Source organism: Pholcus phalangioides, unplaced genomic scaffold (genome assembly GCF_987345545.1).
Source record: "Pholcus phalangioides strain wild (caught in Gottingen) unplaced genomic scaffold, Ppha-v1.0 ptg000015l_1, whole genome shotgun sequence".
NCBI lineage: Eukaryota > Metazoa > Arthropoda > Arachnida > Araneae > Pholcidae > Pholcus > Pholcus phalangioides.
In genome coordinates this window covers 27,656,541-27,679,690 of record NW_028301608.1, presented here as the reverse complement: position 1 = coordinate 27,679,690, position 23,150 = coordinate 27,656,541, and the positions used below count along the sequence as shown (strand labels likewise).

At 33.8% G+C, this 23,150-nt stretch overlaps 1 protein-coding gene across 1 annotated transcript in view; it reads right to left on the bottom strand.

Annotated features, from left to right (window-relative positions):
* The window catches only part of Sec5 (exocyst complex component secretory 5), a 30,482-nt gene that overhangs the window by 1,507 nt on the left and 5,825 nt on the right, over nt 1–23,150 (bottom strand). Inside the window, exons 8-24 of the mRNA XM_089243268.1 lie at nt 22,832–22,977; nt 22,172–22,253; nt 19,993–20,095; nt 18,938–19,050; nt 17,976–18,130; nt 16,241–16,291; nt 15,736–15,899; nt 14,678–14,799; nt 12,420–12,493; nt 12,076–12,159; nt 10,571–10,686; nt 8,660–8,720; nt 5,763–5,879; nt 5,250–5,391; nt 5,097–5,152; nt 3,073–3,195; nt 2,484–2,545 (exon numbers count right to left, since the gene is read on the bottom strand). Of these exons, the coding sequence (XP_089099394.1) occupies nt 2,484–2,545; nt 3,073–3,195; nt 5,097–5,152; nt 5,250–5,391; nt 5,763–5,879; nt 8,660–8,720; nt 10,571–10,686; nt 12,076–12,159; nt 12,420–12,493; nt 14,678–14,799; nt 15,736–15,899; nt 16,241–16,291; nt 17,976–18,130; nt 18,938–19,050; nt 19,993–20,095; nt 22,172–22,253; nt 22,832–22,977 (1,771 nt within the window). The remainder of the gene's footprint in view (nt 1–2,483; nt 2,546–3,072; nt 3,196–5,096; nt 5,153–5,249; nt 5,392–5,762; nt 5,880–8,659; nt 8,721–10,570; nt 10,687–12,075; nt 12,160–12,419; nt 12,494–14,677; nt 14,800–15,735; nt 15,900–16,240; nt 16,292–17,975; nt 18,131–18,937; nt 19,051–19,992; nt 20,096–22,171; nt 22,254–22,831; nt 22,978–23,150) is intronic.

Genomic DNA, 23,150 nt, shown 5'->3' with positions numbered 1-23,150 from the left:
GTCATATATTTCAAAAATACAGCAACCCAATTAAAAATGCAATTAACACAAACTATAAACAATATATACACATGATAAAATATTATACAATGCCCATAAAGAATACTTATGGTTGTCTTATTCTAAGAATGGATAGCTTCTCGATTTACCCCAACATGTTTATCGTATTTCTTTTTAAACGTGTCAATTGTGTTACAATTTACTACCTCCGGGGGTAAGCTATTCCATTTATTAACAACCCTATTAGAGAAAAATTCCCTGCTACACCATAGCCTCGCATTGTCCCTCACCAATCGATACTGGTGTCCCCTTGTAAAAGTAGTCGATTGGCGGTGTACTAAAAGTTCATGGTCCATCCTATCCATCCCATTGAAAATTTTAAACACTTCGATTATATACACCTCGACACCTGCGTTCATCCAATGTAAACATATTCAAAAAATGAAGTCTCTCTTCATAACTCAAGCCCTGTGTGCCAATAAGGACACACGTAGCTCTTCTCTGCACCCCTTCAACCAAGTCTATGTCCCTCTGTAGGTATGGTCTCCAAAACCTTACAGCATACTCCAGTCCAGGACGAACTAAGCCTCGAAAAAGCGGAAGAATGACTTTAGGAGAACGCGAAGAGACCTTTTTGAAAATGAGACCAAGCATTCTATTCGCTTTTTTGACCACCGCTGAACAATGTTCAGAAAACCTAAGTCGCTAGTCAATGAGAATTCCTAAATCGGTGACCCTAGTTGCATCCGGGATAGTGGCACCATTCAACTCGTAAGAGAACCATGGGTTGTTCGAACTAAAATGAGCGACCATGCACTTATCAATGCTAAACGTCATGCTCCATTCATTTGCCCATGCTGCAATCCTGTTTAAGTTGGTCTGGAGCAACTCCCTATTGCTTTCATTCCCGATTACCCCCATTAGCTTCACATCATTTGCGAATTTGCTAGTAATCCCATCGATACCCTGATCGAGCTTGTCGATAAAAAGTGAAAAAAGTATGGGGCCAAGGACACTTCCGTGAGGAACTCCACTTGTGACGTCTGTCCAACCAGAGAATTCCCCGTTCACCATAACTCGTTGCGACCTATCTCTTAACCACGATTCCATCCAATTCAGCAAGTTGCCCACTATTCCAATCTTGTCTAAACGCTTCAAGAGTTTGCCATGTTGGACCCGATCGAATGCCTTCTGGAAATCAAGGTAAACAACGCCGACGTTTTTGCTCTTACCCAAAGCCTTAGTCAAGTGATCATAGAAGCAAAGGAGATTAGTTACACATGACTTCCCCTTCCTGAACCCATGCTGATTATCCGACAGTACATTATTCTCGTCTATCCACTTCACAAACTGCCTTTTGATGATAATTTCCAAAATTTTCTAGAGGGAGCTCGTCAAACTCACTGGACGATAATTTGACACCGCTTCTCTACTACCCTTCTTAAATATCGGAACAACGTTAGCCAGTTTCCAATCTCTCGGGACGATACCCTCAGCAACACTACTCCTGTATATCTGTGTGACTGGCCCCAACAATTCATTAGCACATTCCCTTAGAACCCTGGGATAGATATCATCCGGTCTTGGTGCTTTGCTTGCACATACATTTCTTAGAAGATTTAGGACCTCCACGTCTTCTACTTCAATACCATTGAGGGTTTTATTACCCCATGCAACACCCGTATATCGAATATCATTATCTCCATTAAAAACCGACGTGAAAAAGTCATTGAAAGCACTACACATGCCTACATTGCTCTCTACCCTAGAGCCTCCTATCGAGAGGGGGGCCAACTGTCCCCTTACATTCATTATTGACGTATCGAAAAAATGATTTTGGGTCAGAGCCAATGTTATCTGCCAACCTAGATTCAACTTCCTTTTTACTATCCCTTATCGCTTTCTTCAACAGTTTTCTTTTATCAGTAAACAATGATAGGTCACCTCGTCCACTTTTATGCTCTCTGAATGCTCTTTTCTTTTCAAGACAAAGGTTCCGCACGCTATCCGTGAACCATAGAGGATGTGATGTACAAACACACTTTTTTCGAACAAAGGGTCGTGCAAAACAGAGGACAGCTTCGTACTGTCCTCTGTTAAAATATAGTCAAAGCAGATACAAATTATCTTGCTAATTTTGGAAGTGAAAAGACTGCATTAACACTGGATGTTTGGCGAATTTTATCCATTTCCCCACCCCCAAAAATTAAATATTTTTTTATGATTTGACGAAATGGCGACAATTTGCATTACGCTTGTGATATAATTTGGAGCATTAAAAAACTCAACGGTCTTTTTCCTAGGTAAATTCCTTAGGAATATTCCCCCCCCCCAAAAAAGTACAGACTTTTTACAATCATAGTTGAAATTTGGGAAACATAAGAATTTTTCAGGAGACAATAGAAATCCGGGAGACTTGGCAGCTATGCAAATGAAGCAATGCAGCAGTGAAATACAGGAATAGACTTCTATGAAAATGATACCTGGTGTTGCTAGTTTTGTAAGCCGACAGCGAATCCTCTAAAGCCCTGAGATCAAGAGTTGCCTGCAAGTATAAGACGTGCAAACACTTATGTTATATACAAACATCTTATTCAACAAAAACAAAAATGACAGCAGAAGATGATAGCAGCCTGTGTAGTCATACTTCCCCCCACCCCCAGGATAATCAAACATATTTTTGTAAAAAAAATTAAAATATTGAAAGAAAATACTTTTACACATTGTATCCTAATCAATTTAAAATGTTTTCTGATAGAACCTCAAAATTTCTCTGGAAGAAATTCCTTGTAAATTCTCCCCCCAAACCTGTTGTGTTATCTCTAAAGGTCGAGAACAATATATACTCTTCTATATACTCTTCTTTATCAAAAACTAGCAATATGACAGAGTGACCGTATAAAGTTTTTTTGTCCTATTGTTTTGATAATAGTTCTTTGCTGATTACATTTTTTACCCATTTCCATCATCAGTAACTCCACTATGTCGTCATTTTCTTCCCCAGGAGTAATGATATAAACAAGTTGCATTGTTTTATTTATTTTAAAAAAAATGAATTAATAATGAACTCACTTGAATGTTTCCGTTACCTTCAAACTTGTCGACACATTCGTGCAACCGAGCAAGTTCCTCTACAACTGCTTCTATGAGTCGTGTTAACACTCTACTGATGAGAGGTGGGGAAACTGAAAACACCTTGAAATAAAAAGCAAAAATGAGTTTCTTTCGAGAATTTACATGTAAAACTGACATAACACAGGCAAAAATTAAGATCATAAAACTGCAAACTACATTGTCAAAAATAATTTTTTTGTGTCTATTCCAACTAGACCCATTGTCTTCAGTTATGCATGCAAAGAAAACTCAAGACAATGGGTCAATAAATCAGTTTGAACTTGTTTTTGTGATGGTAAACTGCAGCAATCTCATACTCAAACCCAAAACAGTATCTACATAAATAGGGTACCATTCATTAATTAATTATATACTGCACTATGAACTTCCTCAGATATGAATGTTTAAAGTGCAATTAGTTTTTGTAATGCAATGCTCAAGTTTATGAGTTTGCATTCCTTTATAATGCTCAAATTGGAAGACAATTACTCATGAAAAGACCATATCACTTGCATACATGGAATGTTCATGTTAAATTCATGTTTTTTTTGGGTAGAGATTAAAAGGGAAAGATCTTGGTTTGGAAAATCAAAAACTTTCAGCACTCAAAGCTTTCTGAGAAACTCATGACTCCATTTATGGTATTAATACTTTAAATTTTTTGTGTGTACCATTCAGAATATCTTGTTGATATGTCCTTCCTGTAATCTGATGATTTAATTATCCAAAATACCCCCCTGTACTATATAGACCTGTTCACATGTGTAAGATTGGGGTTTCAATGGAGGTGGTTTGATGAACAGAAAATGTTTGGCAACTTTTTTCCCTCTTAGGGAAAAAAAAGGAAAGATTTGCATCAGGGTTCCCCGAAGTGGGCAATATTGTCTCCCAGATCCTGAAGGGAGATGGAATGGTCGGGAGGGGGGCAATAGAAACTATTGGTTTAGTACAGGATCCTATGGGTTGGCTTGAATTGGGGACGATCAGAACAAAATTTTTTTGAAGAAGGAGGCGATGGAACAAAAAGTTTGGGAAACTGTTTATACCCTCTTCTTTAGCGAATTTTTATGGTTTCACGCCCCTTTCTCATAATCCTTTGTGATTTTTCCCTATTGCTGAATGAAAGAAACCAGCTTTTTCATTTCCCATGTAAACAGAGCTTATAAGTCAGAATAATTGATAGTTTACTGTAATTATTATCCACAGACATATTATCTGTATGTAGTCGATGCTCATTATGGCGACCCCTGTCGTTCCACAGAAAACATATGTTACATTGGGAGGTCGTTATATCAACGTTTAAAAAAACAAAATTTTGCTTCCCCAGAAAATTGTATATTGTATTGTTTTTATTTAAAAAAGAAATCTTTTATTTTGTTATAATGTTGCAGTGAAAATGTATCTGGCTTACATTATACATACATTTAATGTACATACTGTATACATTACACAGTATGCAACAAAATTTTAAACAAGATATAAAAATAAACCATGTGGGAAGTGGGGAAGTGAGCTATTATGTAAGAAAATTAAGCAGAATGGTGATGCAAAGTTTCCAGTGATGGCATTAGTTAATCACCAGGTTTTCTATAGAAGTTACGATGCTTCATTTTTTTAACCATCTATTTTTCATACCTTTTCTTCTCCAAGCATCAAAGGTGAATGTCAAACACACTGAAAGACAGATTTTTTTCCATTTCTTGAAAAAAAAATGGGAGAAAGGGGGGTGTTGTGTTTGGTCATTGTAATGTGTTAAATGGTATTTATAGATCGTGTTATATTAAATAAAAGATAACATGGTGGAAATATGAAAATATTTGGGGCCAGTCGCTATAATGAGTCACTACAATGGACAGTTGTTATAGCAAGCATCTACTGTATTCATTTTGTGAAAGCTTAAGGATATTAATAGCAAAATGATTCTAGTGATTGTGGTAAAACAATATAAAATCACTAACTATACTTAAATAACTGGAACATACTTCTGCATGGATCTCGATCATACTCATGATTGTTTCTTTGATGTAAACACTTACACCTGCAAAAGACAAATTTTTCCAAAGACAATGACAAATTTCTACAAACATTTATTTTAATTTTCCACCCGAAAACATGCATACATTAACCAGACATACCTACTGGTCTGTAACAAGAATCCCAAGAGAAACCACCCGCATACATCCTAGATTCAATTGCACACACAACGGGGTCACATTTTCGTTCTATGTAAGATTCAAAAATCTTGGCATCGACTTCTCTGAACTTGGCTTGTGAACTCTTTAATAAATGAATATTAGTGGAAAACAATAATTCAGAATATGAAACATCATTTAAGAAAACCAATAAAAACCAATTTAGTATAAGTCATTCTGAATGGAACAAATTTAAGAGGACACGGAGCTGAATCAACCAATATTAAATAGAAATCGTTCATCTTTGAAATATTATGAATTTTTTAAAACATTATGTGTGAGAAAAATTTTGCCCCTACACAAACGAAAAAACATTCAAAAACATACAAAAAACACTAGCCATGAAAATCTTCGCCTAAAACGATATGTTCCAGAAACGAACCACCATATTGATTAACTTGATAATCACTATACTGGTGGTTAGAAAATTAAAAAAATTATATGATTTCAACATACTCTTATAACGAGTGTCATATCTGGGTATCCATGCTTGGCAAAGCAGTCTTGAAGCCTGGGAATGATGCTCTTGACAGTGTGGTTGCAGTTTGTGAGGACAATCAAGCATTTGGCATCCTGAAAAACAAAAAACAAAGTAAGTTAACAACGGTCATTCAATAAAGAATGAGATGGATTTATTTTCACTGAAATTGTCTCACTATCACCTGAATGAGAAATATATATTTTAATAAATAGTCTTTTTCATCCAACATATGCATGATGTAGTCATTCTTGAGCAGATACCAGTAAGAAAGGTGTGATCTCACAACTCCCATTTCAGCTCCAAACAAAATGGATGCTAATAGCAACTAGCAATATTTAAAATCAAATTTTGTTTTCGCTTCAGTAAAGAAAAACACAGTGGAAAAATGGATAAAATATGGAAAAATGATGTATTACCCTGTGCAACAAACTTTTTGCTAAAGCGGCTACCCCAAGATCTTAAAATTTTTAGATCTTTGTTTCTTCCCTGAGAAACTTATACTCCCACTGCATCATTGTTTAACAGCCTCTGCTACATACAGACAGATATGACTACTGACTGCCCAGAGAGACAATCCTGAGATGGTTTGCCATTGTTCCCAAGGAAATGAGAGGCCATGTACAGCCCTGCTTGCTTGCCAGAGCCGCACCCTTAGGAGTGTGCAAAAGGTAGTTGCACTGGGCCCCCACGTTTTGTCCCCTGCACTTACGATATTGAGGCTAGGATTTTTAGATTTTGTAACCAATCAGCAACAACATTGTATTTTTAGAGCATAAAAATCCTAGTTCTAGCTAATGATAATATTTATTTCATATAAATCCAGAATTTTCATCAATTCTCTAGAATTCTTCATTTTCATCTAGAAAGAAATAATTCAGTGCGTCCCTTTCCTAAGCAATGTGATGAGCACTTGACCATTTCTGAGCCCCGTAAGTAACCAGTGCTCAGATGAACTCTGGTGGGGTTAAGTGTAGTACTTCATTTAAGTATGATTACTTGACTTTGACCCTTTTTCCTAAAAAGTGAACAGAGCTCGCTTCCTTTCAGTGTTGGTCATTTTTTTTATTGTGCACCACAAACTGGATAAGACATGAATACTAGGTGTATACATGTGTGTGCCCATTTATTCCACCTACTGCATGTATCGACAGAGAAACCATATCACTCTCTGCCATCACTAGAACACTCGCTCAAGCTGCATGGGGTTTATGGTTAGGTTGCCCACTGAGGCATGTAAATGTCCTTTATGTAATCCATCTAGGCTTGGTATCTAGTCATTCATACTTTGCACTACATATATTGTCTCAGATTCATTCCTATTTTAAAACAAGTCATTTGATGTCAAGACCTCCCCCCCCCCCCACCATGGGGGGGGGGGGGAGGTCCACCTACCATGATTTTACAAGTAAGTGCTAGTATGAATGAATACTAGATTCTTTTGTTATCGTATTAATATTTTTATGTATCATGGTTTTGGCCTGCATCTTTGTAGTATGTGTGTGAACAACAATTATACAAATTCATTATGCTGGAAAGCTGAGAACATTTGCTTCTAAACTTAATATATATATAATAAAGATGGAAAAAATTAGAATGGATAGTATTTTTTAATTAACTCAAAATTACATTTCTGCTCTTATATATATATACATACATGCACATAGGTATAGCTAAACTGGTGGTCAGAACTGTAAGGGTTGATAGGACTCGCTAAAACAAACAACTTTCACCACGCAACGGGGGTCGGAAAGAAAGTGGCGAGCTGCGAGAGGGCACCTATGCTGTGAGAACACAGTAAAGAAAGATAATAAAGTACAAAGAATCTTTATTATTGAAAACTTTACAACAAATGCTCAAAAGAGCGATCACCAGCTGCTGTGATAGTCGAGTGGTCATAGTGACAGACTCGCATCGCAAGGACCCGGGTTCAAGCCCACCGTCCTTAGTGGTGGTCGGCTGAAGTTGGTTTCCTGTGGTTCCGAACTTCAAGGTGTGAATGAAAGCTGATCTTCCCTTTGAAAAGTCTTGCCACAAATAGCAACAGGCCTACAAACGGTACAAATATTCAATCATTACACTTCACTTCTGAAATATAGATAGCAGCACTGAAAAATCAGACACAACTCTCTAGATACGCACTCAGACTATTAGGTATGCACACTTTCAGTATAACTTCACTCTGCAGTAAATTGCCCATGGCAACAGACCAAAGTTGTGCTCCATTTGAAAGAAAGAAAGACCACCAGCTGCGATACAGGTGTCACATCAGTGATGGAGTGAGCTTCATAAACACTGGAAGATTCCTGGCATTTCACGAATGCCTGCAGCTGTGACACTGATTCGGGTGACAACGTCCTGTGGTAATTAGATGGGCGTCTCATAAACAATGTTTCTTGGCTGTCCTCAGAGAAAAAAAAGTACAGGCAGAACAGATTGGGAGAACAGGAAGGCCAAGCAACAGGTCCACCGTGGCCAAACAGTTCAGAAAAGCAATGTCCAAATAGTTCTGCACAATCCGGAGGAAATATGCTGGTGCTCCATCACGCTGGAACCACATAATCGCTCGAAGATTTGCTGGTACATTTTGTAGTAAATCAGGCAGCACCTGCGGAAGGACGAATAGTAGCTGAATGATGGGTTCTGCGAAAGGTGATGTTTCATCCACTCCACAGAAAGCACCCTCTTGCAGCTTGCTTTCCAACCCCACATTGTATGGTGAAAGTTGTTTGTTTTCGCAAGTTCTATCACTCCTTACAGTCCTGACCACCAGTTTAGTTATACCCTGTATACTGATTTTTTTATAGCTTGGAAATACCAGGGACATTAACAAAACAAGTGATACCGTCAATATATGAAATCATTTTTAACTAACCTCAGAGAGCTCATCCCCATTTTCCATTTCAGCACCAAGTGAAGAATCTATCACTTGAACCCTGAATTTTAAATTAGAAAAAGATCTCTTTTATGTATATATATATAGTTTTATATATTACAGAAGGAATACATGAAAAAAAAAAAAAAAAAATTTGTTGGACATTTTTGATATTTCTGTTATGGTCTTTCATTTTGATACAAATTGCAATACTGCCATTTTCAATTTATGAATATCTGTAGTCTACTATGTATTTGTAATTGCTGAGCAGAAGAAATTTTTCACTGTACTTTGTTTTCAGAGAAGAAAAAGGGGATATTTTTATATAAAAGTAACTCAGTTTCATAAGCCACGAGTAGGACAAGTAGCTAATCCTTATCAAACATTACCAATTTCTGTAGAAAAGAAAATTTCCACTTTTACATCCCAATAGCACAACCAAATTCCATTAATATTATTCTAGGACAACTACAAAATTGGCTGGAACATCTGGTCATCCTAGTGTTGTCAAGTGCAGTCGACTCTCGCTGATTCGGCACATATCAAACCAGGATATCCCTGATTACTATAAGTTATTGAAAAAAAAAAGCCCATTAAAATATTATCTGTAGTTCATACACATGCAGTGACGCTTTCTTCTTCTAAGGCTTGAAGAAAATATGCAGAATAACTGGACGGGCTGAATTATCAAAAGTCTACTACACATAGTGTTAGAAACTATCTCAACTTTGCCAACAACGTAATTCCATTATCATTATTCTGGGGCAACCACAAAATTGGCTGGAACATCTGGTCACCCTAGTGTTGTCAAGTACAGCAGACTCTCGCTAATCTGGCACAAAATGGGGGTAAAACATTTCTAATTTGTCAAACATTGATGACTAAATATGAGGAAAAGTACTCTACATTTGTCAAGCACAGAAGATGGAGAATGTATCCAGGGAAAACTGTTCATCCTTGCCTAATAACCTAATCAAAATACAACAAGGTAAATAAAAATGATTTTTATTAATTCAATAAAATAATGGAGAACATGATGGTGTATGCGATGTGATACATCAAGGTTCAACAACATCTCAAAACTATGTGAGAATTGAGGCTTGATTTATTTCATAGCATACCATCTGCAGTGGATGGTAGTGGACAACGAATGAATGCCAGGACACTGCCACTGGACTTATCTCGTTGCCGAGATCTCTTCCAGCCCAGCTTTGTGGCAGAGTCTGGAGCTAAGTGTGTATCTACAGTGTTGTATCTGATTTTTCAGTGCTGCCATCTTTTCTTTAAACTGTGAGTGAAGTGTAATGATTGGATATTTGCATCATTGTAGGCCTGTTGCTCTCTGCGGTGAGACTTTTTAACGATGAGATTGGCTCTCATTCATGCCTTGAAGTTGGGGACCACAGAAAATGATGGCAACAGATATATATTCTGATTTTCTATTCTTATATTTTCTGTATTCTTATTGAAATTGAATGATAGATGAAACAAAAATACGGAAAAAATAAGCTTCTTCTGTCTTATTAGTTCTTTTTAGGGGTTGCTGTATTTTAGAAATATATGACATCCATATTTGTTATACACATTTTTTTCTCAGCCACTTCGTTGGCAATTTTGCCAGTTGTGGCCTTATATTTGTATTTAAAATGTTTTTTTCCCCTAAAAACATGAGAATTGAAGATCAACTAGTTTCACAGCATACCATCAACTGTGGATGGTTTAAGTTTGTTTAAAGTAAAATAAAGCGAGATAATGTATTTAAGAATGATTGAAAGCATTCATATATTCCTGTAATTTGTTGACATTAATAACTGGTACATGCATTTTGTAAGAGAAATGCAACTCGAAACATTGAAATAAAATACTTGTGCACCTGACTGGAAGAAAAATCTAGCTTATAACTTCAATTACCCATTATGGCTTCTCATGCAACTCTGCACTATTTTTTCCAAGGCTACAGCAAATGCTTGCAGCAGATCTTGGGCAGCTTGCTTGAAACTGCCTTGGACATTGATGTGGCTGAACACCTAGAGAAAGAAAATATGCCTGCAGATGAATAAAGCAACAAACAAACTGAATTTTTTAGTCTCTGCAAGGAAAGAAAATTAAAACTATAAAAAAGCATGAGTATATTATTGTATCTCATTCAGAATTAAAATGTGTAAACTGATATACAGTAAAAGTCTGTAATAATGAGAGCTTACAATGTCAGGAAAAATTGTCGTTTTATCTGACTTCTTTTATTAAAAGTGAATTTCCATATAAAAACCATAGAAAAAAATTACTTTTTTTTTATACTTCAAATAATACTTTCAATATAAGATTTTAATGGCCATGAAATAAAGAGAATTTTCATTTAAAGATCCAAATCAATTAAATTTAGTAAAATTAAAAATTCTGAATCAGTAGGATCTATCATAATTGATTGATGTGCCACACAGTTTTGCAAATAGACATTAGTATGAATTCAGTCATAACCAATCTGATAATATTATCATAATAATATTTTACTTCTCATCCATTCATCAATGATGTGTATAGATTATGTCATTCACCCCTTCACACTCTAATTCCTATCCCGGTACGAAGTACAGCTATATCAGGGTTCCCAGCAAAATCTGCTTGACCATTTCCTTGACTTTCCCTGACCAAAACTCCTGAAGAAAGAAGTACAATTCAAAAAATCTTAACCTTCCAAATGTTTTTCGAGTTTTGGTTTTTCTCCTTTCAAAGTATTTTCTCTGACTTTCATCAAATATTCACATAATTTCCTGACTTTTGCCAAATACTTTACATTTTCCCTGATTTTTTAAGTTGCCAGGAACCCTGTATAGGGGCCCGTTCAAGTATTAAGTAAGCACCAATGACGAAAATGGGGAAAGCCTTTGCCTACTTTTGATGACAAAGCTGGAGGGCGGGGGGGAGGGGGGGGGTAGTTGAATGATGATTATGTAAGCAATTTGGCTGTGAAAATATGAAAATGAAAAAATATTTTTTTTCATATAAAAATTGTAGGAAATTTAATTTAACAAGGAGAAAAATTCTAGTTACAGCTCTAAGTGGTTGTGGGGAAAAAAACCAAATTAAATGTTAAAATTATAAAACGTTATTGCTGAAAATGCTATTATAAAAATAAATATATTTAGAAATAATATAAAAACTGGAAACAATATTTAAATTTGCAGAATCTTGCTTCACCTTACATTTATTAAAATCAGAGTAGTATGTAAACTTTGTCTTTTTGCAAACTGCTGAAAGACAGATCAGACATAGATTTCAGCTATTACTCAGCTTTAAATGGTATGCTGTTGATCCAGAGGTGTATCTGTATGAAAATTACATTCAACCATTTACTGACATGGAGAAGGCTGGATAATTACCCTAAGGGAAATTCTGTATGAAAAATTTATACTCACATCAGCCTCTTTGGGTCCAGGTTGTAAAACTGTCTCCTGGACTAGATGAAGTGTTTCAATCACTCTATTTTCAAACAAAGATGGCTGCAAAAAAAAAAAGTTATATAAAATTTGAAAAAACTGAAAGTACTTAAAACTGCAAGAACTTAAGGATTTTTTTTTATCTCAATGTCTTCTATTCAAAATAAGAGGAGGTTGAGATAACCGAAATTCTAACCACAGTTTATGTAAATTCATATACATTAGGTTTTATTTTAGGTTTTACTTTTTTTTATATATATCATCAATATCAATTTGCATCCACATTTGTGAATTCCTGCATTAAAAAAAATTGAATGTTGTACCAGTTGAGTGGTGCCTCCATTGTGATCATCTATTTCAACCATCCATTTTTCTTGCTCATCTAAACGAGATATGTCTGAAAGAGAAAGAAAAAAGAGAAGTTAAAGTGTCATTATTCATGTGGAGCATGGAAAGAAAAAATTACAAATATAAACTCAGTAATGTTTCTGCTGTATGATGAAGGTTTTAGATCAGTGGTTTTAATCAGGGTATGAAAGAGAAATTTTTAGAGTGAGAGCGAAATGATGCAAATTATTCATAGGTTTGAGAACATAAATGTAAGTTCACTGGGGGTATGGTTAAGTAAAAAGGTTAAGAACTACTGTTCTCAGATGACAGTTTTGAAATGCTTCAGAAACTGATACATTGTGATTATCAGTGGACATCTCTGTTCCAGAAAGGTACACATGATCAGACCCTTAAATACGTGTGCTTGGATAAATCTGAATTTCACACATAAGTTGAATGCTTTCAAGAATTCAATACCTATGTGATGGGCCAAAATGACAAGCAATAGAAAAATCAATGCAAGAGACTGAATGTCTTTTTGCTGAAAAAAGCTTTCTTTGATTTTATTTCCATTTAAGTATGCAAACTTAATGCCATTTTAAGGTATGGTCCAGATGACATCTTAAGCAGGATACACCAGCTTCATGCTAAATATTCCTTCTTTTTCAGTCAAGCTTATATACAGCCAAAAATAACTGTGATTAGCACCTTAATTACCGATGAAATACCCTTTTCAATCATAAAGAGTAAACATGTATAAATACACCAGTACACCAGTGGCAGCTAAAGGGTTAAATAAAATATTAAATATATAGGAATTTTTACTGGTTAAAAGAAACATAAACAATTTTTCTTTACCAAAAGAATTAATTTTACAATATTGAACAGGAAATCTATACATTTCATTTCCTACCATGAAACTCGGATGCTATTGTGACAATGATTAACAGAAACAGCAGTAGTGATAAAACTGAATTTGATATTGATCAATTTTAATTTTTTCTCAGTGCTTTTACATTGAATCAGACTGAAGCAAAAAGACAAATACAGGTTGTGTGAACTACGAATAATCTGCCAAATAAAAATGAGTGATAGGCAAGCTCAAGTGGAACATGAAACACCATAGCAACCCTGTCCTACTTTTAACTATTTTTGAGTTATATTGGAAAATGGATTATGGAAAAAAAATTGTCAAGTCTGAAAAAACTTAAATTTGTGCAGTTCACACACCCAAAGTACACATATTTGAAAAGAGCAGAAAAAACTCCTATCAGGTGTCACTATTTCCACAGAATGTCTATATTTAATAGTGAATAACAAGCGTTGAAAGATTAGCAAAGTTCAAAATTAAATAGTCACGAACATTTTTAATTGCCAATTCTGCAAACACTCTTCAAGCTACAACCAAGCAAATTTAATAAAAACTTTTCCATTGCACCAGCTTTCAAAGAAGCCTACAATAAACTATATCAGTTCTCTAGTTCAGGAGAAATTTAGCCTTTTGTTTGCAATGCATCACTGAAATTACCATTCATCAAAGTAGATATTTGAGGAAAATGTGGAACTGGCAGTTACAGATTTTAGCGACAATTTGATTTTGCAAAGAAAAATCCTATAAGGTAAAACCGCCTCTATCAGGATAACTGGATTTAATGGTAAGCTACGAATGCTGAGAGACTAGCAAGGTGTAAAATCTAATTGTCACCAAAATCTAATAAAAAAATCTCTGAAATCATCTTTGACAAACGCTGATTTCAGTGATGTATTGCAAACAAAAGGTTAAATTTTTCTCCTGAACTAGACTACTGCAATAAAGTTTATTGTAGGCTTTTTCAAAAGTTGGTGTGAGGGACAAATTTCTGATAAATTTTAATGGTTGTAGCTAGAAGGGTGTTTGCAGAACTGGTGATTAAAAATTTTGGCGAAAATTTAATTTTGAACTCGGCCAATCATTCTGCACTTGTATCTCACCAATAAATTCAGATATTTCAATGGAAATAGTGTTGACTGATAGGATTTTTCTGCTCTTTTCAAATATGTGCTTAATTTGCATGTAAGTTCCTTGAAAAGTTCAAAAATTTGAACTTTTTGAGACTGGGGTTTTTTTCCGTAATCAATTATCCCTATAACTCAAAAATAGTTAGAGACAGGACAGAGTTGCTATGGTGTTATGTTCCACTTGGGCTTCTACATCACCCATTTTTGTTTGGCAGCTTATCCGCAGTTCACTCTGTTTATATAAGATTCTAACCTTCTGCAGCTTGTCTGAAAAGTGTTTTCATGGCATCCACTCTGATATCAAATATGAGTTGGTGAATCATTTTTAGCATCTCCTCTGGAAGGTCGAGTTTCAGTAAAGATGAGTGGCAATTCCTGCAATAAATTTGAAAATTAATTACTGATACAGGTAATAATTTATTTTTATATCACTAACTACAAAAAAGATACTTCTCAAAACTGAATTCATTTGATGAAGATAGAATACATGTGAGCAGACAGCATGACACAAACAATAAATTTCAGGTCTTATTACATGGGTTCCTCATAATCATGTATCTTTTTTTTTATTGAAGCAGCTTTAACCAATGAATGCAACAGTTCAATCCGTGGATTACACCCTAAACAAAGATTAGAATTTTTTATTGCAGATTATTGGACAACTGTGAATTATCTGCAGCTTTTTTCTTTCAGAGGTTGGAATAAAAATTAATATTTACAAAAAGATATTCATGAAAATTAATTTTTTTTACAGATAACCGACAGTATATAAATACGAGTGCAGAAGGATTGTAGTTTTTCTATCAAAAACGTAACCAAGAAAAAAAGGTGGCCCTTTTCTGGATATTATGCTGAGGTGAACTTGGGAAGAAAAATCATCTGATCTCTGCCAGAAAGTGAGCCCTTGCAATACAGGCAAGTGTGCTTTTCTTCTCGAGTTCATCTTAGCATAATATCCAAAAATAATTCACTTTTACTTTCCTTAATGAACTGGGCTGAGAAAACCCCTCTCACTCTCAAATATGTAATCATTAATGTTTCACGATAGGGGATGAAGGTAACAACCAGAAGTTTGTATGTGTGGAATTATACACCACTGAAGAGAATGGGGGATAATATCTTTTTCCCTCAAAGTAGCAAAACATGCAGAATATATGCTATGATATGCTTAAATAGACAAAATAGCATGTGCAGATTATATGCAGGAAATTACAGCACTCTAAGCTAATTTGAATAAAAATTATATTCAATATCATAATTTCTAGCATTAAGAAAGTTTGCATTCATAGATTGTAAACAGATGCACCTTACCTAATGCACCTCAGACAATGTGGAAACCATGGGGTGAGAGATTCATCAGATTTGGGCCAAGCAGAAGTCTGCATCTGATGAGATGACATGAAGTGGCTAGAATGAGGTGACAATGCCATGTAGATCAGTTCACAGAATCTGCGCGTCACATCAAGTACCATATTCTGTAGACAAATAATTTAATTTGGTAATAAAGAATGAAATAAATATAAGTCACAGCACTGAAATACTTTCTGAGGGTTTCTCCATCGGCATTAGATACAGTAAATAGAACTTATGGGCTGTCAGGCTGACTGTGTGTATGATCAGGGGAAATTTTTTTTATAAGATTTCATAGAAAAATAATCAAAAATGCAATATAATTATCATTCATAGATCTGATTTATTTGACATAAAAACAATTACAACTTTTTAACTTGAAAACTACCGCAAAGAATTTTTCCATTCTTCAAATAAATATTTCTCTGAAAATTCATTTGACATGTTTACTTGGGTTACAACTTACTTTAACTTGCAAATTCCTGGATATATTCTGCTGCTCATTCGTTTCTGAGGCCTATATTGGAAAATGAAATAATCCTAATAAAATATCAGAACATACTTAAGTATTTTAAAAAATACATAAATATAAAATTGAAACCCCATCACTCTCTTGCTCCTTTTACATATAATAATACCCCTACTTATGTCTACTTGTATTTGCATTGTCACATACTAAAAATTATTTTTTTTTTTTTCAATTCGATACACTTCGAGCAAATCTCTCTTAATGGCTTCTGACATTCTGTTCTAAGAACAGAAATGTCTCCCCACAAGAGTCACATTGAAAAGTTGAACAGATAACAAAGAAGAACGAAAATACATACATGCATATCTATTACCTTCTCACTCCAAAGGAGGGAGGGGCATTATCTGTGAAAACATTCAACTCGACTTATGTCATTAGTCTTGGAATAAACTACTGATATAAGTCTGTGTATCATTGTAAATGTTATGCTCCAAGCTGAAAGTCTAGCAACTTTATAAAATGGCAGGTCACTTCACATATTGCTCAGGCATCAGCTATTTAGCAAAGTGATCAATCAGTTGCGAGCTACATCACAGAGATGATAAACTTCAGATATGGACCATAAAATATACATAGAAAAACAGGCATTTGAATATCTCTATGGAAAGAATTAAATTAAAGATAAGTAAGGGGCAAAAATTATTTTTAAAATATACAAACTCTTTAGGTTATTTTGCAATACAGTAAAACCCCCTTTCAATCAGAAAACCCTCAGACGCAATCACCCCTCTTTCATGGCCAAATAATATTTCCCCTTGTATAATAAAAGTATGCATTTCAAACCTCTGATTTATGGTCACCCTCCTCTTTTTTTTTAAAGATGAATGTTTTTTGCCCCACCAGTGTCTGCAAAAGAGAGGTTTTACTGTATTACTGAAACTTGACTAAGCTCAGGTACAAAAACTCTGGGCTAAAAAAGCTGTGGTCTAGTGAAATAATGATTTCCATACCCATATGTGGTGGTCATTCCATTTACCTAAATTATATTTTTAAAATTCATTATGTGCAATAGTTCAATTACTATATACCACAGACTATATAATAAATAATGTGTGGTAAATGGGACTGAAACCACCTCAAATTTCTGAAACCTCGGATTATCCATAAATCAAAAGAAAATTACTTTCAAAGTCGAGCCGGTGTCCTACTCTTGTTCTGTAAGAGTGAATTTGATGGCCTAATTCATAACATAACTACCAAGACCCATGAACTGCATGATAAAGGCTGATAGGGGCTCCAGCCTTAGGGATCTGATATGAATGCTATTTTTTTTTATCTCTCTTACAATGTAAATTTACTATCGAGGAACCTGTGAAAAATTCTGGCTTGTGGATCCATCAGAGACCCCAGTCTACGGATTAAGATGCCTTCAAACTTTTAATAATTCACATTCCCAAGAATAATGTGAATATTTGACGAAATGAAACAAAACAATAAACGAAAGGCCAAGAGATTTTGAAAAGGAATTTCAGGGAAAATTTTACCACCCTGGATTATTCAGAACCTCAAAGTTTCAGAACTCTGATTATCAAGACTCTGCTGCATATATATAACTATACTTCAGGTTTGACACTTAAACTCTTACCAGCCCAGACTGTTTGAAAATGATGAAAAAACACAAAAGGAAAAGTATACAGCATTAATGCAAAAAACAAAGATTAAGCATTACCACCTCTCTAACATGCAGTTGTCCAGATAAATAAGCTTGGCCAAGTTTCCAGAAGCTTTGGAAATGCTCCGCAAAAATACTTGTGATTTCAGCAACAAATTTTACAACTTCAGGAGGGTCATAATCAAACTCAGGTCCATCTTTACACTCCTTCAAAGCTATTGCAAATTGATTAGAATCATTTCAAATTGTAATAAAAGCAATATTATAAAAGTAAATAATGTGCCCACTAGATATTCCTTGCATATGCAAATTAATGAACACAAAAATATGAAAAGGATGAATAAAAATTTGTAACTCATTAAAAAAAAGCATGATATTTTTGAGTCATTGCTACACAAAAAAAAATTTTCAATAACTATTATCATGGAAAGTGCATACCTACAAAGCTGCAAGTTGTCCACAACTTCATTTTAACTTATTTTTTTCATTTCAATTAGAGCATAGTTTCCCAAACATTATATGTTCTATTGCCCTCTTCTTCAGAAATTTTTCTCTCTCATCGCCCCCAACTCAAGCGTGCTCATAAGATCCTATGTTATACCTGTAGCTTCTATCGCCCCCTGGACAATTCCATTTCCCACCAAAGGGTGATATTGCCCTTTTTGGGAAACACTGAATTAGAGCCAACTTGTGTATGTGTGTTTCTGGTTCAGTAACATATGATAAAGAATATCAATTTACATTTTGAAACTTCTAATTAAAATTGCAGATATAAATAAAAAATCTTAAACTGGTAGCATTCTGTAAAAATCTAAAAATTACTTGGTAAATCACATTAGTGTTTACCAAGTTTCTTGCAATGTGAACAGTTTATCAATATATCTCAAGAGCATTATCAGCATTTTCTGAAATGTGAACAAAAAAATTAAAACAATAGATAAAACAATCTGACATAGTGAAGTGAATAAAACAACAGCCTGAAACATTATTGAAAAATTTTAGAGAAATAGGACAACAAATACCTTCATTCCTGTGCTTCATATTAGATGCATTCATGGCATTCAAGAGCCAGCTCTTGCTATGTAGCACACTATCCCAGGCTGGATCTAATGGAGTCTCCAAGTTAACAAGAAACCTACACCAGAAAAATAAAGAGGTAATGTTAATATTAAAAAACTTTTAAAACTAAATATTACCATTTATTTCTACTATGACCATTTGTACCTATTAGAAAATTTATTTTTATATGATTTCTTTTTGCAAATGAAAGAAGATGTAATTAGCTCTCAGAGTTTACACATGTACAGTTATTATTGGAAATTATTACACTGAAATTAGCTCTCAGAGTTTACACATGTACAGTTATTATTGGAAATTACTACTAGAAAAATTTAATCTGTTACAGTGATGAACTCTAATTACTGTCCTCAGAAAAAGAGTTATGCAAGCATATTATTGGGCAGTGCAAACACACACTATGTGCCCTAACATATACTATTTTTCACAGCTAATCTTTTTCAATAATTGTGCTTAAAATATCTTCCTCTCTATAAATATATATATAGTGATTTCTATTCTTCAAGTCAAAGATACTCATGGTGGTCTGTTTTCTACTTAGTTATTGATGCTTTTACTTCAGAAAGACCAGATTAAACAAAAAAAAACAAAAAAAAAAACTAGCATATCACTTTTCAATTATAAAAGCAGGTATCTTTAGGTTTGGTGTTTTTCAACAGGGGTGTGAGCTGGTAAATATCTCATGATAGAATTATTTATTCCAGATACTTTCTTTGAGGGGGGGGGGGGGTTATAATATTATCTTGAATATGAGATTAGTCCAAAGGTATTGTCCTAATGTGAATAATAATAAAAGCAAGATATGACAGATCAAAATACAGAATACATTAAACAAGCTCATTTCATACTCATAGTGTTTAAAATTAAACATTAAAAGTATCTAATGTGAATTTAGTTACAGAATCCATATAAATCCTGATTTTCATGTTGCAGGATCTCATTACACATTTTGTAAATGAGGCTACTATCCAACTACAATCTCATATCATACTGAACTCACTTAATAAGTCTTTTCTGTTCATCCAGAGACGATGGCAAATCTCTAAGTTTGCTCAACAACATTTGACGAAACTTTTCTATGCGGTTTTCAACTTCCATATATACTAAAAAAATTATGAATGACTATAACAATAAATAAAAAAGTATATTTTAAGAAAAATGTTTTATCCAATTAGAAGATTTAGTTCTGTGCATGGTAGCTATAAAGATTTTGTGATTGTGGGTGAAACTGTTTTTAAGTTCAGAGCTTTATTTTTTCTAACATTCAGAGAACATTTTCCATGATATTATCATATCACTCATGATGAAAAAAAAATATCTGTAAGAACCTAACCTTCATTTTTGAATAATAAACATAAACTTCCTAACAATACCGGTTTTTATACAAATGACTGCCGATCTCGTGCCGGCGCATGATGTGGCATTATCGCTGATCACTATCACATGCTGGCGCATGGTGTGGGGCGATGTGTCAGGTGGCAAGAGAAAAGCTTTTAAATCATATTTCTTATAATAAATGAGTCAGCATATGGGTGCAATCTATTTCTATGTAAGAACAATAACTATCAACGCAACCTCACATGACTGGAGGTAAATGTGTTAAAGACTTTCTGAATATGATACAGTGGAATTTATCTTTAACTAGAGAATTACACTATAGAGGGACATTTTAGTATGCCAATTTAAGAAGAAGAGTAATAATAATGAATCCTGTCTGTGATTATGAGGATAATTTAATTTTTTCCTCAGCTCTTAAAAAATTACTTTCGAATCAATCTTATTTAGCTATTTTGATTTGTGTCAGCATTTTAAAACTGTTTTTACAGCCACAGTAGAAAAAACTAAGCTCTGATTAGGAAGAAATTAAAATTTTTTTGTGTGAAAAGGTTACACCTCTTAATTTCATACTTTTACTGGAGACCCTTTCTTATACTTGTAACTCTAGGCAACTACTCTAAACATAGCCTTCTGTATTTGTTCTTTTTTCTACAAAAAAAGCCTTAATTACATGATATATTTTGTTTTTATATCAATTTATCTTTATTAAATGTTGAGTGTTACCCCTTCCCATGAAACTAAAAATTTATATTTTGTGTGAGTATTAAGTTATAATTTATTATGTTCTCTAATCTATATTATTAATAGAGCTCGGAGCTTTAGAAAATGGTTAAAATAGACAGATAAAAAAGCCACTAAAAATGTCTAAAATAGGCACTATAAAAAGGCATTTATAATTTATGGGAAAAGGTAAAGCAATTAAAAACTATGATATTTAAAGATCTGAAACCTGGCTAAAAAACTGACTGCACTCACTGAATCTACTGTTTCATTACTCGATTATAACAACTGCATTATCAGCAAAGTTATTACAGTATTATACCAAAAAAAAGTGATTGTGGCCTTTCTCAAAGTTGGGTCTAATCAATAATTTAATATGTAATTTTTTGACATGCAGAATAGTGCTAGGTGAAATTAAAGATTAATTCTGTAAAAATGATAACATTGTCATATAGAATTATTTAAAAAACATTTTCATATCAACTCAAAATTTTTACATACAGTATTGAGCTTTTTATACAGGTATCGTTCTGCATCAATATGAAAAAAGATCTCGGAAATTCTGGAGATGATTTTTGCATATTTAAAATAACTTTCCATGGTTGTTTGCAGTGTGACTTTATTTACGGTGTAAGAGAATAAAATAAAAATAATACAGACTCCAGCACTGAACACCCCACCAGCAGGTCCCACCCCTCCCTCCCTGTTGAAGTCATGACGTCAACTGATAGGCTATTGGGGCATCATCTACAATGTTGCGTGCATCATATGAGCAAAACATGTTATGTGAAACAAACTTTCTCATTTATTCTCAGCTTTTCTCATACATGGAATGCTTTCAATGGCATGTTTTGGAAAGCTATATATAGAGGAGATGAAAAGTCTTTATCATTTTTATGCCTAACACCAATTTTCCTGTCTCTCAGGCACTTACACCTTTTATTCAAATGAGGTCATGAGATTGTGGGGCTCATGACATTTTGCTTGAACTTCTGGGCTCTAATCATTAAACTGTCTTTCAAAATGCAAAAGCCGTTGATAATGAAGAAACAAATATTCCACACATATAATGCACAAAATAATAGCAAAAATGACATTTCTTGAAAGTGTGAAAAAATTACCTTTTTTAAACACATCAACTTCAGTGTCTTGAAATAGAGATTTTGCTCTTGCATAATCATTTATAACTATGTCATAATCTCCCTAGAAAAGTTTCAATATTCATGAATTAGTATCATTGAAAATATAAAACAATAATGAAAAAAATAAATAAAACTGTTTCTTTTCATGTTTCCCTCTTAGATAAAAATATCTATATCATGTTAAATATCGATAGAAAACAGTGATTTAGCTTGCAGCTAATTTTTGAATTGATATTTCACACTATCATCAACTAATAAAAAAATTTTTTGAGAAAGAAATAAAGAGAATATAATTTAGGTGTGTAAAATTATCAAGGAATTAAGATTTTTTTAAAGTACGCTAGATTTCAAACAAAAAATAATAATTTACTGAGAAGTAAGAATGCTATTAACAAAATGAATGCCAGTGAACATCCACACTGTAACAGTATACTAATTTGATAAAAAAAACATCCCATTAAATAATGATTATATAAAATTTATAGATTCAAATTCTTGAATTAAAAAAATATACATGAATTTTTTGACCCACTGTATATAAAAATAAAATTAATTATCCTCAGAGTCCATTTAACTTTCACAAAGAATGTCTGAATGAATATTTAAGGAAGGAAAAATAATAAACATTTAACACATTACTTTTTGAATATTCTTCTCAATGTTTGCTGGAAGATTGAAAAGAAATCGGAACCTCTGCAGAACACTCAGAGCATTTCGGGTTGAGTCACCTTTCTCTTTTCTCACCAGCATCTCTTCAAATAGGTCATCTGCTTCTTTCTTCAATTCTAAATGAAATAGAAAAAAAATAGAATTAACAAAAAAATTCAAAAAGACAGTGCTTCAATTAGTGATATTTGTTTTCAACCGAACAAAAAATGATTAACAAAAGACTTGCAATCTTTTACACAGAAAACAAACTTCATGTTATGTTCAAAACACATATACGTACATTCCAGCA